This window comes from Streptopelia decaocto, assembly GCF_964273445.1.
Source record: "Streptopelia decaocto genome assembly, chromosome: 10".
In the NCBI taxonomy this organism is placed as follows: Eukaryota; Metazoa; Chordata; class Aves; order Columbiformes; family Columbidae; genus Streptopelia; species Streptopelia decaocto.
The window spans coordinates 19,807,074-19,828,438 of record NC_138665.1 but is presented as its reverse complement, the minus strand read 5'-3'; the positions used below and the strand labels follow the sequence as shown (position 1 = coordinate 19,828,438).

The 21,365-nt window shown below is 49.1% G+C and overlaps 3 protein-coding genes across 8 annotated transcripts in view; 2 read left to right on the top strand and 1 right to left on the bottom strand.

Moving 5' to 3' along the window:
* Positions 1-13,449, bottom strand: part of CYSLTR1 (cysteinyl leukotriene receptor 1) — a 116,319-nt gene extending 102,870 nt beyond the window's left edge. For 2 of the 5 annotated variants that reach the window (XR_014184979.1, XR_014184980.1), the window contains exons 1-2: positions 13,361-13,442; positions 6,143-6,281 (exon numbers count right to left, since the gene is read on the bottom strand). The gene's annotated coding sequence lies outside the window, so the exon portion shown is untranslated. Of the gene's footprint in view, positions 1-4,745; positions 5,012-6,142; positions 6,282-6,409; positions 9,003-13,360 lie in introns of those variants that run through there. The other 3 variants (XR_014184981.1, XM_082061974.1, XM_082061975.1) reach the window with 3 other exon arrangements.
* On the top strand, positions 3,790-10,886 carry LOC309444286 (putative P2Y purinoceptor 10). 2 transcript variants are annotated; one of them, XM_082061968.1, is made up of 2 exons: positions 3,790-3,974; positions 9,032-10,430. In XM_082061968.1, exons 1-2 carry the CDS (start codon positions 3,872-3,874, stop codon positions 10,054-10,056), a joined length of 1,128 nt encoding a protein of 375 aa, XP_081918094.1. In that variant the 5' UTR covers positions 3,790-3,871; the 3' UTR covers positions 10,057-10,430. The 2 variants fall into 2 exon arrangements, with proteins under 2 accessions (XP_081918094.1, XP_081918095.1); XM_082061969.1 differs by lacking the exon at positions 3,790-3,974 and adding an exon at positions 4,640-4,755 and having other exon boundaries at positions 9,032-10,886.
* A 420-nt stretch (positions 13,450-13,869) lies between the features above and the next one.
* On the top strand, positions 13,870-20,229 carry LOC309444287 (putative P2Y purinoceptor 10). Its single transcript, XM_082061970.1, has 2 exons — positions 13,870-14,222; positions 18,039-20,229. The coding sequence occupies exon 2, from the start codon at positions 18,089-18,091 to the stop codon at positions 19,202-19,204; it is 1,116 nt and encodes a 371-aa protein (XP_081918096.1). The 5' UTR covers positions 13,870-14,222; positions 18,039-18,088; the 3' UTR covers positions 19,205-20,229.
* Positions 20,230-21,365: the final 1,136 nt, after the last annotated feature.

Below are 21,365 nucleotides of genomic sequence, written 5' to 3'. Positions count from 1 at the left end.
CCAAACCGGTCTAAGATTTCCTTCCTCGTTCTGCTGTCGGAATGTGTCTGTTACTGTTGAAACACTAGGATACGAACGTTCTTGGTTCATTGTCTCTTCACGGTTTCAAGAGCCCACGGAAGGGAGCGAGTGTCGTCAGGGATGAACTAAAAACTACCAGGCTTCTCTATTAGGAAATGCTCCTGTTTTGAATTAAAAACATATCTGTTGCAAACAGAATCCGCCTCTCTCTTGGACAAAAGTAACATGTGCGTCTGTGCTAGGACCAGGGGAAATTATTAACAACATGATTTAACGATGCTATGTCATTTTAACTCTGTATCAGCAAAAGGGTCACTAATGAGCAATGATATTTCAGTTGCCACAGAAATAGAGGCAAGTAATTAGAAATTATTTCTCACCATACACACAGCTTTTACCTTTTCAATGTGTTTTGGTTTGGTTTGGTTTTTCCCCCCCGCAAAGAGAAAAACTGATTACCATCTGGGGGCCAAAACACCTAGATAAAGCGCAGAATTTTGCAATGTTTGCCATTCTGTGTTCCTCTTTTTGTTATCTGACTTACGGCATGCAAGAGGATTTCAGAATAAACACCACATTGTTACATTGATGCCCTTTAGTCTGCATATATGCTTTTCACTTTCTCTTATCAGTGATTGTACTCCTTAAAAAAACCCAACTAATCCTCCATAAGAAGAAAGATAATCAAGATACAAATATTGACTTTCTGTTTTTCATAGCAGAACTTTTGACGATCACTTCTTGGCAGTATCTTAACTGAATATCCGCTTTTCTTCCCTACAAAGGCTTGAATTGACAGCAAAATGAATTTGCTATCTGTGCCACAACCTGAAATCTAACTCTAAATCTTTATTTCAGGCAAATGTTAATAATTATATAATATTAGTGATACTAGTAATAGTTTAGACGTGCAGGGGTTTTTTTCCCTGGTTCCCACTAAAGGGCTGTAATTTGTTTTGCTGGAGATCGATTTTTTTCCTCACGGGACTTCTTCCCTTGTACATGTGGCAAACATGCGTATCTATAACAACCTGCTTCAAACACCCTAGGAACTAATATGCATGAATACTGTTATTGCCTGGGAAGAGACGAAGAGATGTAGCAACAATCTGGTTTTGGATTTTGGAAAAGAGCTCCAAAAGGAAACAGAAGCATGAAAAAGGCACAGGAACATGGTTCTACATGTGGTCATTCTTGCATGCTCGAACAAGCTCCCCAACCGACAAACAGGCAAATTTGCGGCTACTTTTTTGCATTTAAGCCAACTGAGCGTGTATTGCTCAGTTATTCATGAACTAAGAGCGGTGGGGCCGACATGGTCCAACACCTGCTACGGTTGGACCCCCAAGCTCCCAGGGCAGCCCCTTCCCAGGGAGGTGCATCCACACGGCCTTCTCCGTTCTAAAGCAGAAGACACAACATCATCGAATCACAGAACCATGTTGGTTGGAAAAGACCTTTAAGAACATTGAGTCCAACCATTAACCCAACACTGCCAAGTCCACCTCCACCCCATGTCCCTGAGAACCTCATCTCAGGTCTGTTCAACCCCACCATGGACGCTGACTCCACCACTGCCCTGGGCAGCCTGTTCCAGCCCTTTCCATAAAGACCAGCCCAGGGAAGGTCCATGAGCAACCAACCCTGAGCAGCACAAATACAGCAGAGGTCAAGGCCCTTGTCTGAACTCCAGGAAATATTGCCCATGGTGTTTTGCAGGAGCCAAGGTCTCCTCTACCATACATAATTATGGTAGCGAATATTTTTGGCAAGCTCATTATGGTAAACACTAACCAAGAGCAGGAACATACCTTGACATGCTATGCAAATCAAAGCTTTACCTACATAATTTATGCAAATAAATCTATAGGGAAAGCACATCTGTAACCAGTATGACTGTCTGCAAAATCCCTAGAGAAAGTTCAGTTTTACCAGCAGAAAAAGCCACTTCCTCGCTCCCTGCCTGTAGGATAACTGATAAGCAACACTGGCAATCAAGGTTCCAATCCTCCAGGCTGGCCAGACCATGGTCCTCTTCCAGTACCAAGTGTGCATGGCACTGGACAGGTCACTCGCAAGTTTTTTGAATGTATATAATCTAGCTGAGTTTTACAAAAGTCCAGACAGCAAACGCCTTTCAGTTACACACAGAAAAATGTTTTCCCCACTTCGCAACCAGAGAGATTTAAGCACAAAGAAATTCAGCAGAACTATTCTGAAGGTTTTATATGATTCGTGCATCAAAATCTCTGTCTTGGTCCAACAGTTCTTGTATAACAATCTGCCCTAAACCAGGCTGCTGGGACAACTGCTGTGCATGAGTAGCTGCAGGTTGTCTGTAAGTAGACCTGTTCTTAAGTATGCGGTGTATTTACATGAGCACCTATTTTATGGTTATAATTTACTTTTGTGACTGCAATATTTCACATACCAACACATACAAGTGCAGCTACGCTTAACTTCATCTCTCCTTTCTACAAAGATTGTGGCTTTTGCTCAAATCAGGCAGGTTTGTGAGGGAGAACTGAGCGAGGGATGGAAGCGGCAGGGATGGGAGTTCATGCGGACAGGAGAGCATCTGCAGGAGAACGGAAAATGGTTGTTTTCCACACATGCCACTCAGGTCAATCAATGAAGTGTTTCTGAATTGCTGGTCCCTCTGCTTAACTTGCCAGGCTGAGGAGTATTGTGCAGTGATTTAGTGCTAGAGACAACTCCGTGATTGGATAAATTCCAGTGAATATGTCCCCATTGTTGAAGAACAACTTGAAAAAAATCAGCTGAACAGGATGTACCACAACATCGGCCAAAAGCTCACTATTGCTTTTCATGAGACCAACGTAAATAATTTTGAAATAAACATCCGACAGTCTCCCAACTTCTACCAACCTCCTTTGACAACGCATGGAAGCAGGGCAGTCTGTTAAAGCACAGTGCTGCAATTTAGAGGGTCTTCATTGCGGAGTGTTCTTATTTGAACCAGAACCATTAGTTTGGGGTTGCCGAGCAGCTGGACATCAACATCTGTATTGTCCCCAAGTCAGTCAGTGGGTGTAGTGATGTTCTGCTTCACACCTAAACCACAGCAGAGCCGAGTTTAACTGCTGAGCTGCAGCGACAGTCATGCCACAAGCCAGAGGCTGATCCTGGAGCGGCCACACATGTTGGATTCCCAGCACCTTTCTGAAAACCCAAACAATTCGACCCTCTGAGCGGGTAAAGCCCTAACCTCACTAATGCGTTTACCTCCCGGGATAAAGGTGAGGCTGAACTTCACCCCATTGCTTGAAACAATTAAAGAAGAGCCACTGCTTGACATCGCTGGTGGCAAACTCCAGCAAGTGTAAACTGCTTATGTAATTCAAGAGGTGTCAAGCCAGAAGCCAGGCCCACACAGGCGCTATAAAAAGCCATTGAGAAGTTGGATTTCAGTAGTGAGAGGCTGTAGGTGAAGCAGAGCGAGCAGCCCGGACTCACACACGGCAATGACCGTCCGCAGCCCCGCGACCGGGAGGTGACAGCAAAGCTGAGCTTCCCGGGGCCAACAGGAACCTCGGGAGCATTTCCATGGTCAGGTCAGAGCTGGGCTTGGAGAGGAGGAGGAGTGGGAGCAGAGAAAGGGCTCAGCACCCAGCGGCGCTTGGCACCTTCTCCCGCAGCAGCCCAAGGGGCGCTGAGCAGAGAAAACACCCAGGACAAAGGAACGTGACCCTGATTTGGGGACAATTACACATACGGGTGGCTGGGACTGAGCTCGGCGTGGCCGGGAGCCGAGCGAGCGGGTCCTGCTGCTGCCGGTCGGGGTTGCGAAGCGGAGCCGCAGGCAAAGCAGCACCTTGCAGCAGCCGTGATGTCAGGCGGGTCCCTGTGCACATGTAAACACGCCGGGGGTGCAGCCGGGACACTCAACTTCCTCCCGCCGGCCGGGCTGACGGCGCGGGCGCTGCGCAGAGGTAAGGCTGCTTTTCTGCTCCCTCTTCGGGACCTCGAACCAGCGTTTCCTACAAAAACGCTGCTCTCCTTGGGCTTTTTTCCTCAGGGGTTGGCTCTTGCCAAGTTAAGATTTGTGGCGCTTTTGAGTCTTGAAAAACCAGTAGCCCTCCTGGCGCTCTAATCTGAACACACGGGGGGGTCAAAACAGCGGCTGCATTAAATTGCTGCCGCTAGAGAAAGCAAAATGCTACAGCGTGGGCAATTAGCAGCTCTCCAACTGCTCTCCAGTGTCGTTACCAGGCACAATTTCCTTCTTTTGCCTGATTTCTCTGGGAATATATTTTAGTTTAAAATCCGGGAAGGGAAACTTGCAAATCTTTTTTTTTCTAACAGTGGTTTATGTTACCATAAAAACAATCTACATGCTGCCTGTCTTTGTGCCATCCAATGCTCTTTGACCAAGTTGCAACATTGGGACATTAATATTAGTCAGGGCGACACAATATGACAAAAATTGCTTGGAGTTGGTTTTGCATCATGATGAAGTTTTAATTTATAATTCAGACTGCAGTCACTGGTCTGGATTAAAATTTCACTCACTTCATGGGCTGAAGCTTTTGAACCGCGCTTTGTACAAGGCAGTTTGCGCTGGGCTCGCGTTCACTTGCAGCAGCAGCTCAGCCCTGCTGGGAGCGCAGCGAAACACCTCGATGCAGTTTGGCAATGACGGGCAGGATTCATAGCAGGCGGCCCCCGAATCTGAAAGTTCTGAAAGTAAATCGAAGGGGAATTGCAGCGAAGGTGAGTCAGTTTGTCAGAGCCGGCTGGCTGTGGGTTTTGGTAGGGGAGGACTGGAGCAGCGGGCTGGAGCAGGAGGGTGTGTGGAGTCACGGGGTGATTTTGCTCAAGGGCATGTTTTGTGGCGCCAAGTGAAAGTGCTGGGACTGACGCAAACATCACCAGTCACGGAACTGCATCCCTGATGCAAGCCCATCCTCTCCTGCATCCTGATCCGGTCCATCCTCATGTTCATACCCGACCTCTTCAGCCACACGAGCTGCAGAAGTGAGAATTAGACTCGTGTTGCACAATGAAAACATCTCATCACAACCGATCAGACCCAGATCTGCCTTTTGCTTTTGTTTTGCTTTGTGGAAGGAGAAAACCAGAAAAAAGTACCCTTAACTGTAGAACTTTCCACTTCTGACTGCGGAGGTTTCACACCCAAGCGCAAGTTCAAAGGCATGAGACGTTCACAGCCGGGCGATGGGGGCAGACTGTGGGGACATTTGCGTCTTCATCAAAGCAATTAACCTGGCTGCTAATGGGCACGCCAGAAAGATCCAGGACTCTGGAATAACATTCCTGTGCTTCTCAGTGCTATCAAGATGAACATCAAGATGACCTTTTGAGGTCCCTTCCAATCCCTAACATGAACGTTTGGTTTCCAAGCCTCCAGCCACAAGTAACATGCACAATTATGTCCTTAATGCTACAGCCTCACAAATACAGACTCAAAATGTAAAAAGCAGTAGTTAAAGAACCTCGTATTTATTACCATTTTAAAAAAATTCATATTGTCGCAGTAGCAGCTGTCTCTCTGTAATGTGTAAATAAGCATCTATAAAACCTGATGGAGCTTTTCAGCCTTTGTTGGACACACATCACGCAGCAAATGACTTTTCTTTCTTTACACGCTGGACTCCTAATTCCAGACGGACATTCTATGGGATCTCTGTGTGTCTGCATTTGTGCACAGGTGGAAGACAAGAGGACAGGGAGGATTAAGCTTTAATCTGAAGCAGAGAAGTGGGTGGAAGGGCAGAAATACAATTGTTTCATAGTCCCCTGTGCTGATGCCTGGGTGCAGTTTATCTAAAGAGATGGTTTAATCTCATTATATTTTTATGACTTTGTAATGAAGTCATTCATTCTCAGAAAGTGCCCTGCTCTGATGAGCCAGCAGCCATCACCCATGTACATATTATACTAATTGCGTTAATGCTTCTGCACTGCCAGCCAGCTCATCCTGCTCCGTCCACATCCCTGCAAACGGCCCGACCCTGAGTTCAGCCTTTTTCTGACTCCACGGGCCCCGCGTCTCCTGTTCATCACTCACAGTACCAGATGTGCTCAGGGCGGCGGGGATGGGACATCACCTGCATCTCCACACGTTGGGTTTTATTACCTTTTGGTTCCAAGTTCCTAAGCAGCTCCCTAATCTCATCAGGACGCAAATATCAGCAATACGAGGACTTCTCCTGGGAGCATTTCTTCCCCAACATCCGTTATTCAGCAACACAAGATTTTTCCAACCTGGGATCACCCTAGAAGACAGCAACACAGACTCATGAGAACGTGGTCACACCAGCGCCTCTGCCTCCCACCGCTCAGCCCGGCCCTTGGGGTTGGGAAACCGCCTTCAAGAGGGCAAGGACAGGGAAGCTTGATTTACTCTGACACCTTGTGGACAATTAGCAGATGAAGATGAAGGCCAAGGTGGAACCTCCTCTGCATCGTGGTCTTGGGCACGCTGCAGCCCAGCCCAGTGCTCGTGTCCCTTCCTGGGCACTGTTTGCTGTGACCAAAAAGCAAAGTGAATCCTGGTACCAAGCGTGTGTGCTCAGCATCACCCTCACAGTACAACGGACACATCGCAGACATGTCGGTTTACCCTAAATGGCTCAATTCAGAGGCCAGTTTGAGTCAGCAGACTGAACCTGATTATTCTGATCGCTGATGTTGCAGTCTGGTCCTTCACTGTCACACGAAATGTAAGTAAGGGCCAACTGTATCTAGGGACCTCAATAAGCAAACTGGCTGTTATGACTCATTTCAGCTGAAGAACACGCATCCACCGGCCAGCATTTAAATATGAGCGTGCCCTTAAAATAGAATATTTTGCAAATCTACCTAATTCTTTGTGGTTTCAGTTGCCTTCTGGCCCTTGTGCTTTGGAGAAGCACCAGCCAGTCAGACTAACCTTGACATCCAAGGGAACCCAGGCAGCTACCTACTTTGAAAGTGGCTCTTTAATAGCTTCTTGGCAAAGTGAGAGGTCACCTGGAGGGACAGAAATTGGTTGTAGTGAGATAAGGGCAGCAGTTGGCGTGTCAAGTGATGGGAAAGGGACCACAGACCACCAGAAATTCACAGCAGTCTCCAGAAACAGGATGGAACCCCAATTTACTGCTCTGAGAAGCAACATTCTGAGCGAACAGCCCAGTGCTCTGCTCCATACCCTGTCCACATCAATGGGAGGACAATGCAATGCCTCCAACGTTGCTTCTCAGACCGGTGGTGATCAGGCCATGGGCCAGATGCAGTTTTCTCCCTCATTTCCAGTGCCCTTTGAGCCGTCTTCCCTCCTCACGGGCATGTTATGGCCTCGTGATAGGGACAAGGCTGTGGTGTCCTAGGATGGGGCAGCTGGGGACACCCCACCATGGAGCAGAGCATCTCGTCCCAGAGCTGCCCTGGGGGGCAGATCACTGGGAGCAAACTGCAGACTGGAGGGACAAAACCAGCTCTGAGGGGTCTGGCCCCCATGTCCCCACACTGTCACAGTGACAGAAGGGGATCAGACAGAGGTTTCTGGTCTGCAGCATTTCTTTGATGTTGGGCGCAGCTGAAGGATGTAGCTCAGTTGCTAAAGCCGAGGGTGCAACAGGAGATAAACACGCAGACCTTGCTTTTTGAAGATGTGAGAAAACGAAAGACCAGTTTAAAAGGAAAAGCAAGAACATCTGCTGAGAGCGCGGGTGGGCGGCCCCGCTCACCGTCGCCATCAGCCACCGCACCCATGTCAGGGTGGCCTCTGTCCCACCATGTCTGGGCGTTTCTGGGGCCTGAATTATCATATAACACAAGGCTTCCACAGCAGCCTTGAACAGGGGCTGGATGAGCTGCCAAGTCCAAGTAATCCAACAATTAACAAGCTAAAAAATACAGCTATTTGTGTTCTTTGTCACTTGAGAGCTCTAAACGCTACTTTTTTTTTTTTTTTGTAACGTGAAGGAAAAAATATTAGTAACAGGGTAAGAGTTACTAATACCTACCTACAGAGACACTTTTTTTGGCAAATGCCTGTTGCCAGCAGTGCAGGAAATGAGTCAGAAGGAGTGAATCAGTGTCTGCAGTGCCACATGAAACAGGGAGCTGATATTCCATTTTTAACCATTATATTGGACACAGGAGGGAATCACTGTAATGAGAATTATAACCCTCTGGGGAAATACCTGATAAAGCCAACCTCCTCCTGCATGTATTGCTTTACTGCAGACAAGTCCCAGTTACAAAAGCTGACAAAAGAAAGATGGCTCAATGGTTCAACACGCGACATTTTGTCATCCCTACTCATCTGATTCAAAAGAGAGGCAGAAATTGGAAGTATCTAAAAATAAAATTATCTGATGGAAAAAAAGTGTTAGAGTGAGGCTGTGGGGGCGATGAGAAATGGGAGTTGGTGATCTGATTAGGTCTCTGCTCGTTACACCAGCTTCAGTACACGGCAGCAGTCAGAGGTTTCAAACCCTTCTCCCCACGGCCCGTCCCCATCACGCCGGAGAAGGTGGGTCCATGAGGTCCACGGATGGGCTCACTCGTGCAATGCCCAATGTACAACTTAATGGCAGGTGCGATCCAGTGGTTGGCACCCACAATCTGACCGTTGAGCCACGTGGTTGCTCACACGCAGAAGTCGGGCTGTGGTGCGTCATTCTTCTGTCTTTTCCTCCCCTGCTAGTCAGAGACCAAACCACAGGTGACCTTGAGCTGCCGAGAGCACAGGCAGCTTCTCCTGCTCCTCTGTTGCAGCATGGCACAACTTCACCCCTGCTTGTGGCACTCGGACAGCTCAGCAAGGGGACTGAACCAAGAAGAACAGTCCCCCACCTCTGCGTGAATAGTGGGAGACCTCTGAAAGGACAGCTTTGAAGAAAATAGCAGGGTGTTTTATACAGAAGGCATTTCCAAACCTCTACTTTGTACTGAAAAGCCCATCACGAAATGCAAATGTGAATATTGGCAACTCTTGCAGTGCCTTTGCCTTTACAGCCCCTGTTTTTGTTCTCTGCAGGAATGACCCACTCGCCCTACACCACAGCAGATGTTTCCAGCGGCCCAGCCATGATGCAGAGCAACCATTCCTGCTCCAGTCACCACCTGACCTTCAAAAACAGCCTGTACGCAGCCACCTACACCATCATCTTCATCCCCGGCCTCCTGGCCAACAGCGCTGCCCTGTGGGTCTTGTGCCGCTTCATCAGCAAGAAGAGCAAAGCCGTCATCTTCATGATCAACCTGGCCGTAGCCGACCTGGCTCATGTCCTCTCGCTGCCACTGCGAATATATTATTATATTAACTCCACGTGGCCTTTTGGGAGATTCCTTTGCTTATTGTGCTTCTACCTGAAGTACCTCAACATGTACGCCAGCATTTGTTTCCTCACCTGCATCAGCATCCAGCGGTATTTCTTCCTCTACCAGCCATTCAAGGCCAAGGACTGGAAGCGGCGTTACGACGTGGCCATCAGCGCCGTGGTGTGGCTCTTCGTTGGGGTGGCGTGCTTGCCCTTCCCCGTTATGCGCAGCTACGGCCTGGCCAACAACACCAACACCTGCTTCGCGGACCTTCAAGTCCGGCAGATCAACAGCAAGGTGGCCACCGTGCTGATGATGGGCGCAGCGGAGCTGTTCGGCTTCATCGGCCCGCTCGTCATTATTTTATTCTGCACCTGGAAAACAAAAGACTCTCTCCAGGGCTTCCAGATATCACTGCAAAACAGCAGCGAGAAGAGGAAAGCTTTAAGGATGGTTTCCATGTGTGCCATCGTGTTCTGCGTGTGCTTTGTGCCGTACCACATCAACTTCTTTTTCTACATGTTGGTGAAAGAAAACGTCATTACAGACTGTTTCCTGAGCACCATCACACTCTACAGCCAGCCCTTTTGCCTAAGCCTTGCGAGCCTGGACTGCTGCTTGGATCCAATCCTGTATTTCTTTATGACTTCAGAATTTCAGGACCAGTTCTCAAGGCACAGCAGCATGGTCATCAGGAGTCGGCTGATGAGCAAAGAGAGTGCCTCATCAATTAAGGAATGACAAGAAGGCCAGCTGGAAATAATTAAGATATTTTGTATGAAATCCAGGACTGTTCTGTGACACTCGATTACCAACTCTGTTGTAGAAGATCGTGCAAGTTTTGTAGCAGTGGAAACCTTTCAATAAATAGAAGATAAAACTGTTTCAGATCGATGCGTTGGAAGCTGATGAGCAACCCAAGTGAGGTGACTACACCTACTGTTGTACAGAAGGGAGCGACAAAGCTTTTGGTAGGAAATGGTGGAAACGTCCCAGGAGCTCTTCTATTTTCCCATCCCCATGGCTCCGTGGTCAAGCCAAAGACAATCCCACATGCATACACTGATATCACCTCTGCTGAAAACACAGGTGAGGACCTGGAAGCGGACAGAAACAATAAATGGCAGTTTTGATGTTCTTCAGGCCAGAGGTACCTGCGATGGATCCGCCCTGTGAAACGTCTGTTCGGGGGGTTCAGTCGACACAGCTTTTAAAAAAGAAAGGCATCCTTTCAGGTGGTTTCACTAACAGAGCAAAGGCTGGTTTCTCAAGTAAATTATTCATTGTGACTTTTTCCACAAGCTCCTCTCGTGATCTTAATGTTTACATTTTTAGAACTTCATCCACTGTAACGATACGGAAAGCGGTGACAAGAAAGGATGCCATTTACCCCTTATTTTAAATTAGCAACAGCTTTTCAGCCAAGTTCACCCCCTTTCTGTAACTTCAAGGGTATCCTCGTGCTACCTGGCAATTGTTTTGGCTGTACACAGGCACTGATTTATTGCCTTTCAAAACCTGTGCTCTTTTCAAAAGGAATGTGTGCAATTCTCAGTAAGCACCAGTGCCAGCATCTTATATGCTGCTACAAAAACGGAAGAAATACCAGAAACACTTGCTAACTATATTTTAAATTTAACTACACAATGCCACTTAACTACATTTTAACTCAGCCAAAATTTTTCTGCATATTATGTTTTCCCACTTGAGTGTTCTACAATAAAGTGGGGAAAAGCAAACAACAGCCAGGTTTAAATAACCATAACACTGGAGTTGCTCTAAAAGGCAGCAAAGACATCCCGATTAAATACAATGAGCTCTCGTAGTGCTCCTCCCATTCGTGAGAAGATGATTATGGGCTACATAATGATGAACTTAATCTTATGGGCAGATAAGCGAAAATACCAAAATATGCCTATCTGAAGGAAGTAACTTTCACAGCGAGGGTATGATTGCAGGATTTTGGTGAGAAAGCTGCAGAACACGCAAAGTCCATCACCTTCTGAAGTCAACAGAAATATTTTATCTAATTAAACTGGTGGTTCGTTATGCCAATGACACACATACATGTCTCTACACTGCAAGTGGTCTGTTAAAAATGTGAGCAGAGGTTGATGCTCAGGTACACCGTTAAGCAGATACAATGATTTGGTTTTTTGTCAATTTAGCATTTTTCTCATAAGCTAGACACTGTATAATATTGTCAGTGAAGAAAAACTGAGTTTCAGTAGTAGTTTTGAGGATTTTTAGGGACCTTGACCATCTGGCATATGACTGGGAGCCGTTTGCTCTGATGTGTTTCTTCCTCATGCAATTCTCCATTTAGCAGGTGACAAGAAGTTGCAGGCACCGTTATAGCAACCATGGAGCTTGTCCTACATCCTTCTTTCCAAAAACTGATGCTTAAAAAATAAATGCATTTTTACAAACATAAACTGAATTTCCTAGTTCTCACTTATACCCATTAAACTGAATGGGATCAGCTCCTCCCTGAATCAGAGAGTTCAAGCAATGGAGTGCATCAACTTTTATTAATCTTAGATTGCGTTCTTGTCTGCAGAAAGGGTTTCACCCCACTCTAATAAGACTGGCGTGGGGTGGTTTTTTGTTCATCTACAACACTTACATTGAATTTAGAGGTATTTGGGGGGAGAAAGGTCCTCCGTGGGAATAACTGTGCGTGATCAGGGGAAGAGGAGCAACTGCTACCACTGTTCCTTTCAGGCAGGACTGCAGAAACCAGCTCTTTCTCATTCAACAATCCTCCTGTTTTTCCAACATCCTTCAGGTGCATCCTGTCAGATATTTCTAAAGGCTGAGCACTTAAAGAGATGCTGATCATATGCATTTGGCTGCCTGCCCACAGGATGCCAGGCTAAAGGTGAAGACGGCCTTTATCTGGAGGCCTTCGATCCTCACAGTTATTTTAAAAATACTGTATTCTGCCTGCCTTCGGAAAATATACCATTGCATAGTGTAAACCACATGTTTAGTATCGGTAATGAGCCAGAAGAGCAGAAACACTGCACAAAAATATGCAAGGAGCTGAAAGAAAAATGGAGAGGTTGATCAGCGTATGTTGAAGGAAAAGGCTTGGGGCTTGTCAATCCATCAGGAAGGTTGAGATCTTCTGCAGAATACTCCAAAAAGCCAAAGAGCAGAAGAAGGACTCCCCGTGGTTATGCAGCCCGAGGTGGGAGCCTGACCTCTCCTTCCCCGCAGTCAACACCCACCTAAAAATCGGGCTGGGAGGCGGCTGGGTATGGCGCTGGATGTGTGTCTTGGACACAGACGTAGGATGTCCCAGGCAGGATATCCTGATAAAACAGCCACTCCACTTCGGGATAACCCTCTAACCCCTGCAGAGACGAGGGGCACAGCGCCAGCCTCCCTCCTGCAGAGGTTTTGCAAACACACGAGCGCTGTTCTTGCTCCCAAGGCTCAGCAGCAGCTGCTGAAAAAGATGCCCAAGAGGAAAACCTGGAATCATAAGCAGCTCTTGCACCTTTGCTCTCAGCTGAGATGAGAAGCACGGGGGTTCACAGGTCATTGTTTGCTAGCGGGCTACGTTTACACAATGGATAAGCAACCGGTAATTAAGAAGCCCATATATATGTCAATAAAGCCTGGTATATAAAGTGTATATGCACTGGTCTTGCCTCTGCCTTCATGAGGATGTTGACCAACAGCCGCAAGTGACCGCATCTCCACCCACCACAGGTCTCCCCAGGTCAAGGATCCTCTTCTCCGTTCCCTGTGCTGCTGTCATGAAGCACTATGTCACAACACAGGAGTGACTCAGTTTCCCTATGGGCAGCACCGCTGCCAGCTCAGAGAAACCCCAAAACCCCAGCAATGGCACCGCCGTGGTGGGAGGAGATGGACCCTCCATCCCAGACCCCGAGCTGGCCACTTATTCTACAATTAACAGCTATAATTGCTTCCTTCTTTCATTTCTCTTCCACGGTTCTGTTCCTGTAAATTTTGCAGGGAGCATTACAGAAAATAGATTAATAGAGCACAAATAGTTCTATTTATACATTACCTACAGCCATGGTGTCTTTGCAAGCCCCGGGCTGTAAGATGTGACACTGTATATCAAGTAAAACTGTTCAGCTGGAAATGAGACGGCTCATCATAAGCTGCACTACAATCTATGCCTGGCAGCTTTCAGCAGTTCAGAAAGGACGAGGTCATGCTTAGCAGACACAAAACAACTGGAAAAAATTATATATAGGGGAAAGGAATTAAAAGAGAAAAAATAGAGAATGATGCACATTACTTTTTTTTAAAAAAAAAGTAGTATCTCCACCTTAAACCATCATATTCTTTCAGAAATAAAGCCCAAACCCTTAGTTTGAGCCTGCAGCTTTGATAGTCTGAGGCTAACCAAACTTCCAAGAAAATGAAGGGAAATTACTGCCTTCCAGTAACTCGCACTGGCACAGCTCTCAGTTTTCCTTTAGCAAGCACTTATTGGGAGATATTTCCTTCTGTGTTTTAGAGTTTTTTAGCAAGCAAATGCCAAGGGACAGCAGCTAAAAGCAGAAGCAGCTCAACCAAAAGACACAGTCACCCAACACAATTTCTGTGCAAAACGCAGGGCAAAAAAACGCACAGAGGTGGCCGGTGGATCGAGTGACATCACCGCCTTCCCGGTCACTTTAACGTCATTAAGCCGTACACGTTGTGTGGCGAAGAGAAACAAAACACAGGATTTCCTGTTGTGCAGCCACTGTGCCGGCTGCAGATGCCGGCGGGATTCCAGCGCTCCGAAAGAGCCATGTGGAAGTGGGACGAGGAGCCGGCGGGGCCGGCAGCGCGGAAACCGGTGGGAAACCCACGCGGGACGCTCGCCGCTCTCTAGCATGGACGTGTCCCCCCCGGAGGACGGGAGCCGCGGGGAGGTAGGTGCTGCTTCTGCTGCGTGTTTTCTTCCGTAGGTTGAAGCCACTGCAGTTTTGAGCAACACTAGCACTACTTTTTTAGCTCTTCTTCGAGAGATGCGTATCTATGGTACAACATCCTGAGCAGCTTCTGCCTGTGCCCACGTATTCGTGTGTCACCCGGGTTGGACGAGCAGAGCTCGGTGCATCCACCTGGGTGCTGTGTGCAGCTGTACCCCAAATACTTCAATTTTGCCATTACCGACAGAAGCTGCCCTAACTGACCAGCTCTGTTTGTGCGTTTCCTATTAGTGCCTAGATTAAACAAACAAAATCATTGCTTAAGACACAAGTGCCAGAAAGCCTCCGCTACTTCAAACCCAGAGCTTTCTTCAAGCCAAATGCTGATTCTTCTATTTCCTAGCCTGTTTTTCCCCCCAGCATCCCCGGTGCAAGGGAGGCAGCTCTGCCCCAGCCCCCCCACCACACCTGGGGCGCACTTTTCACCGGGTTTGTCCAGCCAACCTGTGGAAAAGATGAGAGTGAATTCGGCAGCAAATTTGGGAGCAGCAAATGCAATCCCGCAGCAATATAGGGCTGGGTGGGGCGCAGGGTGATTCAGAGCAGCCGGGCTGTTTCCAACAGTGACGGCTGCAGGAGCAGATACTGCTCACATACTCGGAAAAAACACACCCCAACATGGGTGTTTTAAGAGCTGCCTGAATTTCCTAATTAAAAGTTACTTGGCATTTAATGAATTGCAGTGCTACATCCACAACCTGTAGTCTCGCCCCTCCGGCAGCAATACCGGTCTCCCGTCTGTAACTTCAGCATGTAGCTGGATAAAACCCAGCTTTGCCACTTAAAGCCCCCCACCCAGGTCCTGCCCATGGGTGGATGAAGTAGGAAAATAATTAAGGAATGGCAGGGGGGATTTGTACAAGCTTTACAAAGTCACTCAACAGAACCCCTGTCCAAGCCCACCAGAGCATCTCAGCCCCAACAGCAGCATCACCAGCAGCAGAACAGGGGGGTTGGAGGGGTTTGGGGCAAGGCACAGCCAGGAGGGAAGGTCAGAACTGAAAAACAACAATACATTTAAAAATACACCCTTTCGGGAAGCATTGCGGGGAAGGAGCGCTGGCCTGAGCCCAGCAGCAGCTCCCTGGCGCTGTCACCTAAAACCAGCGCATGTTGGGAACCAGGAGTGACACCTGGCCCTCCCACCCAGAAACAGGCACTGCTGCTCTCCCAGGGAAAGCCGAAAAAATGGGAAACAACTGGCAAGGAGGCTCCTCATGGTCACATCTGCAGGGACAAGGTGAAGGGTTTGGGCTGCGACATGTGGCAGGGTGGGGATGGTGGGACAGGGACACTGGGCACTCACTCCTTGTCACATGCACAGACCTGCAAGTGTCACCTCTGTCACTTGGAGGCTGTGACAAGAGCAGGGAATGGCTGCATTCCCCAGGCTCCCCGGCAGCTTTCCCTCCCTATTTTCTGCAGGGATGTGAAGACAAGGTGTCCTGCCCCCGCTTTGAGGGTACAGACTCAGGGCAAAGGGCACGAGCCCGCGACGATGCTGCAGGGACCAAAGGATTTGCATGCCGCTGTTTGCTTGTGACAGATGTCCCAATACCTGCCTTGGCCTGGCTCGGTAGGAAAACAAGTTAAAAATCAGAAGCTTCCAACCCAGGGCTGCAGCTCAAGCACCATCAGCAGCCAAAAAGCACATCAGCCCAGCAGCCAGGGCTTCACCACAGCCTCACCCTGACAAAAACAACCCAACCAACAAAAAAACACCACGAAACAGGAGAAGGCAGCTTGGCCAGGGCTCAGCTCAGAAATCAGGACACGAGCACAGAAATCGGGGGAAATACAGCAAACCTCCTCGTATTAGAGGTGCGGGCAGTGAGCAGCCAGCGGAGAGGATGCTGGCTGTATTTTATATGTATTCATTTAAAAATACATAACCTTCATCCTGAAAAATTTAAACATGGCAAGCCCTCCAAATTACAGCCCAGGGGAGGAGGAGGAGGGTAGAGGAGCCTTCACCCAGTGCCTTGAGGCAGAAGCCCAGTCCCCACCGAGGGCAATTTGCTTCTAGAAACCCATCCCTGTGGCAAACACCAGACCCAGGGCTGTGGGAAATGGCACCACCAGCTGCTTTTTAATTAAATACCACTGATTAAGGGCTGGGTGGCAGCAGGAAGAGGAGCTCAGGGCTCTGCTCTCCTGGAAGGGAAGGCTGGGCTGCCCAACACCTCACAGGCAGCTCCAGGCTCCGTTTGCAAGAGGAAAACTGCAGTTCTACTGCAGATGATGCTACGGGCCCTTGGTTTGTAACCTGCTGCCACCAAATCACCCCTTCCCAAGAAAAGTAGATGGTTTCCTCCCTGCGTTCTGCTCACAAACGTTAAAATCCATCAGCTCCCCAGAGAGCTGTGCAGGTACCTGTCAACTCCCCATGACCCCCTAATACCCCCAGTGCTGTCTGGATGAGGTGAAACGGGTAAACGGATGAAAAGAGTTTCTGCTCTGACTACAAGGCGGATCTATTTATCTTCCTTCATGTCCTGAACTGTTGCTGGAGGATAATTTCTGTTGCTACAACACGATGCCTGCACAACGTGCCACGAGAGCTGGAATTGAGTTAGCGGGACCAGCCGAGCGGCTGGCGTGTGCTCGGCCAGCAACCAGCTCACAAACCCAGCCTCAAACCTGGAGCCACAGCTCTAATGGAGCCGTCCGCACCTCTGCCTGCCAGCACCATCGTTTGCTGATGCTTATTATTGCCCTTGCTGCCAGTTCACATCAGACCACTGCATAGACCTGAAAAGACAACATGTAGATCCATTTAAAGTCCCTATTTATTAATAGTCCCAGCAAAATCACTTGTAGACATATCAGAGAGCACCAATTTGATGGCAGTTTATGAGAACACTGTAAGCAAAAGTGGTCCTGAGAAACCCCAGGCAGCTGAAGCAGCTCTCTGGCATTGGCAATAAAGAGATTAACACTACAGAGCTCAGTTGCAATCTCACTGTCATTGCGGCATCGCCCGAGGGGGTGGCAGGGAATGAAACCCTGCTGAGCTGCCTGGATGATACCAGGATCACTGCCTGGAAGCAAGGTCTGGCTCTGCACCCTTCCCAAACACACACAGGCCAGTACAGATACCTACACACACCGCACAGATACCTACACACACCGCACAGATACCTACACACACCGCACAGATACCTACACACACCGCACAGATACCTACACACACCGCACAGATACCTACACACACCTACACAACTTCTGCACTGAAGCACATTTAGACTCACAGAATCATTTTGGTTGGAAAAGACCCTCCAGATCATCAAGTCCAACTGTTACCCCACCCCTGGCACTGCCCCATGTCCTGAGAACCTCATCTCCATCTGTCCAACCCCTCCAGGGATGGTGACTCCAGCACTGCCCTGGGCAGCCTGTTCCAATGCCCCACAGCCCTTTGGGGAAGAAATTGTTCCTAAATCCAACCTCAACCTCCCCTGGTGCAACTTGAGCTGGTAAGGTCTCCCCTCAGCTCCTGTTCTCCAGCTGAACCCCCCAGGTCCCTCAGCCGCTCCCATCACACTTGTGCTCCAGCCCCTTCCCCAGCTCCATTCCCTCCTCTCAACTCGCTCCAGCACCTCATGGGCTTTCTTGGTATGAGGGCTCAATACTGACCCCAGGATTCATGGTTTGGCCTCCCCAGTGCCCAGTCCAGGGGGAACAGGGATATTTACTCCATGTGGGGAAATACAGGGGAGTTTTTGGATTCACAGCATCTATTTTTACTCCCTACAGAAACTCTCCATCTGCCTTAATCACTCCATGAGCAAAGAGACTCAGCTGAGATGGAGAACAACACGTCCTCCGGGAACTGCACTGGCCCCCAGATGTCCTTCCAGTCCACCCTGTACGCAACCACCTACACCCTCATCTTCATCCCCGGCCTCCTGGCCAACAGCGCTGCCCTGTGGGTCTTGTGCCGCTTCATCAGCAAGAAGAGCAAAGCCGTCATCTTCATGATCAACCTGGCCGTGGCCGACCTGGCTCACGTCCTCTCGCTGCCCTTACGGATGTATTACTACATCAACCACACCTGGCCCTTCGGAACTTTCCTTTGCCAGGTGTGCTTCTACCTGAAGTATCTCAACATGTACGCCAGCATTTGCTTCCTCACCTGCATCAGCATCCAGCGGTACCTCTTCCTCCTCCATCCCTTCAAGGCCAAGGACTGGAAGCGCCGGTACGACGTGGCCATCAGCGCTGCCGTCTGGCTCTTCGTGGGGGCGGCGTGTTTACCGCTGCTCGTGGTGAGGAGCCCAGCCTTGTCCAACAGCACCAACACCTGCTTCTCAGACCTGGGGGTGAAGCAGCTGAGCCCAGGAGACTCCATCGCGCTGGTGACAGTGGCGGAGCTGTTTGGGTTCGTCATCCCCTTCGGCATCATCGCCTGCTGCACTTGGAAGATGTGGCAGTCCCTGCGGGAGTGTCCCACGCCATTGCAGAACGCTGGTGAGAAGCAGAAGGCTTTGCGCATGGTCTTGATGTGCGCAGCTGTCTTCTTCATCTGCTTCACCCCCTACCACATCAACTTCCCATTCTTCATGATGGTGATCGAGAACATCATCCAGGACTGTGCCGTCCACAGGAGCGCCCTCCGCTTCCACCCCATCTCCCTCTGCCTCGCGAGCCTCAACTGCTGCCTGGATCCCGTCCTCTACTACTTCATGACCTCCGAGTTCCAGGACCAGCTGCTGCACCACGGCTGCGTCGCCCTGCGGACTCGCTTCATGCGCCGCCGGCGCAGCCTCTCCATCACCGAAACCAGCCACAACATCCGCATGAAAAGGAGAAATCTTCCACGCTTTCGGTTTTGGTCTCTTCCCAAGTTCTTTGGCCAAATAAACAGCATGGAAATCCCTGCAATGCCACCCGATGAGCTTCTGCTAGAGTCCATCTCTTGAGGCAGAAGCCATTTATCTCGGTGCACGTGCTTCTCATCGCTTAAGTGAAGGCTGCATTATGTCTCCAAATACATCTTGAACTACCCCTGTGTGCAACAGCTGCCAGGATCCGACCTAGAAGGACATTTTGGTGCCAAAAGACTTGCTGGTTGCATTGTTGCTGTTGGGGACTGTTCACTTTCCAGTGTTCTCCGTCACGTTACTGTTAAAATATCCGACACAGCTGTTGCTGACGCCTGTATTTCTGGGTCCCCCAACATATTTGTTCTTTTTGAAACCCCTCTTGAATCCTGAGCTATAAGCCACTGGCTCAGCCTCAGCACAGCTTGGAGCACTGTGGCAGTTTTAGCCCCAGCCGTGTTTACCTGCAGACCACGGTGACCTGCAGCATCGTCACCTGAAGCTCTAGATCAGGACACTTAATTATTTCCACATCAACAGAATCTCTTTCCATTAAAATTAAATCAATCCTCTGGGCTAATCTAGCCTAAACCAGACTGCAAGACTATGACTTTAACAACATATATCAAGCAAAGAGTATTAACCTATATCACATCAGTGTTAAAAGGAGTTTAAGTGAGCTGGGGTCAGCTCACCCTATTGAAAAAGGCACCCAGAGCTGAGCAAGGGAACCTGCTTGGCTCCCACGAGCTATGGGATGCTCAACAGATTACGTGGGGACAAATATGTAGAAGACAGACTGTGTGTGGACATGCCACGAGCAAAGAGGAAGATGAAGGACGCCTCCCAGGGCACATTTGCTCACAGGGTCCCGGGTCGAGCTGCAGAAGGGAGGACTAGTAGCTGGCATCGCCATTTCTTGTGTTAGTAGAAGTCTTGTGTTACTTGGCATCTTGCTAAAGCCTGTGGTCATAGATAAGATGTTACCCAAACCTCTCAGTTCTGCCTTAAAAACCAAAAAAGGTCCCAATGCTCACTGGGTACCAAGAAAAGTTTACAAAACTGACCCGAGTGCATCCTTAAGACTTCAGACTCAGGAGGAAATAAAATGATCTCAACACCTATTTTGGCATAATGAATGTTATTTTAAGGGCCTGTAAATTGTCTCCTTATGCACCACGGCTGCTCTCAAAGCAATGGCACAATCTGCAGAGGAGGGGACCCCAGTTTGGGGCTGCTTTGGTCCTGAGGTTTCCTCCCTGTGGGCTACAGCATTGATGGCTGTGATGCCAAAAACCCCTTGGGAAACCATATGAGTAAACATCAGCAGAGGGGGGCTGACAGCAAACAGCTTTGCCAGTGATTGGAAGCACATTTCCAACCCGTGCAGCGTTTCTGGGAAATGCTGAGCGGGCGGTGGTTTATTCTTGTATTGCCAAGGCTGGTCATAGAAAGAGGAGGGGAGATCCAGGGAACCTGGAGGGATTTGCTTTGGGACTTACAGCACCCAGAGACGGGCAGAAAACACCCTGCCCTGCAGCTCCATCTGTCTCAGATCTCTCCCTCCCCTCACAAAAGGCAAAAGGACACATTTTCCTTGTTTGCTTGCGGGGGGAAGAGCTTTCAGGGCTGATAAAAGCCATTTTTTACAGCACAAAGCCAGCAGTGTGTGCAGGCAAACAGGACACCCAAGGATAACCACAGTTAGATATCCGTATCATACAAGTCCTGCTGACTGACCACAACGCCCGTATACAGCTCCGACCTGCCTGGGCTCCCCGGTTCCAGCTTTCCCAGTAGCTCCAGTTACCACTGGGACTTGAGCAGCTTGATGGAGATTGCCCAGCTCTTCTGACATTTCTGCAGCTCGGCTTCCCCTTCCAAGAAGAAAACAGGAAAAAGAAAGCAAAACAAAAACTCTCGCTGCTCTGTCCCCCGGAGCCGCAGCAGCAGCTCCTGCCGCCCCTCGGGGGCCGGATAAGGATGATTTGTACTGGTTTTAATGCAAACTAAACGCCAGCGCAGGTCGGGGGTTTCTGCCCTCCAGAGGCCCCAGGGCGGGCTGTGGGATCAGAGCAGGCTGGGGGTGTCTGGCTCTGCATCCCCAAGGGGGTTTGGGTGAAAAGCTGCCATGTTGAGGATTTCCTAATTTCTTACAGGGGAAAAGCTCAAGGAGGGAGAACAGGGGGCTGGGGCTGAGGTGTGGGGGGAGAGGGAATTAAGAGCTTTTTCAGGAACTCTTTCTCAAAGCCATTACCTT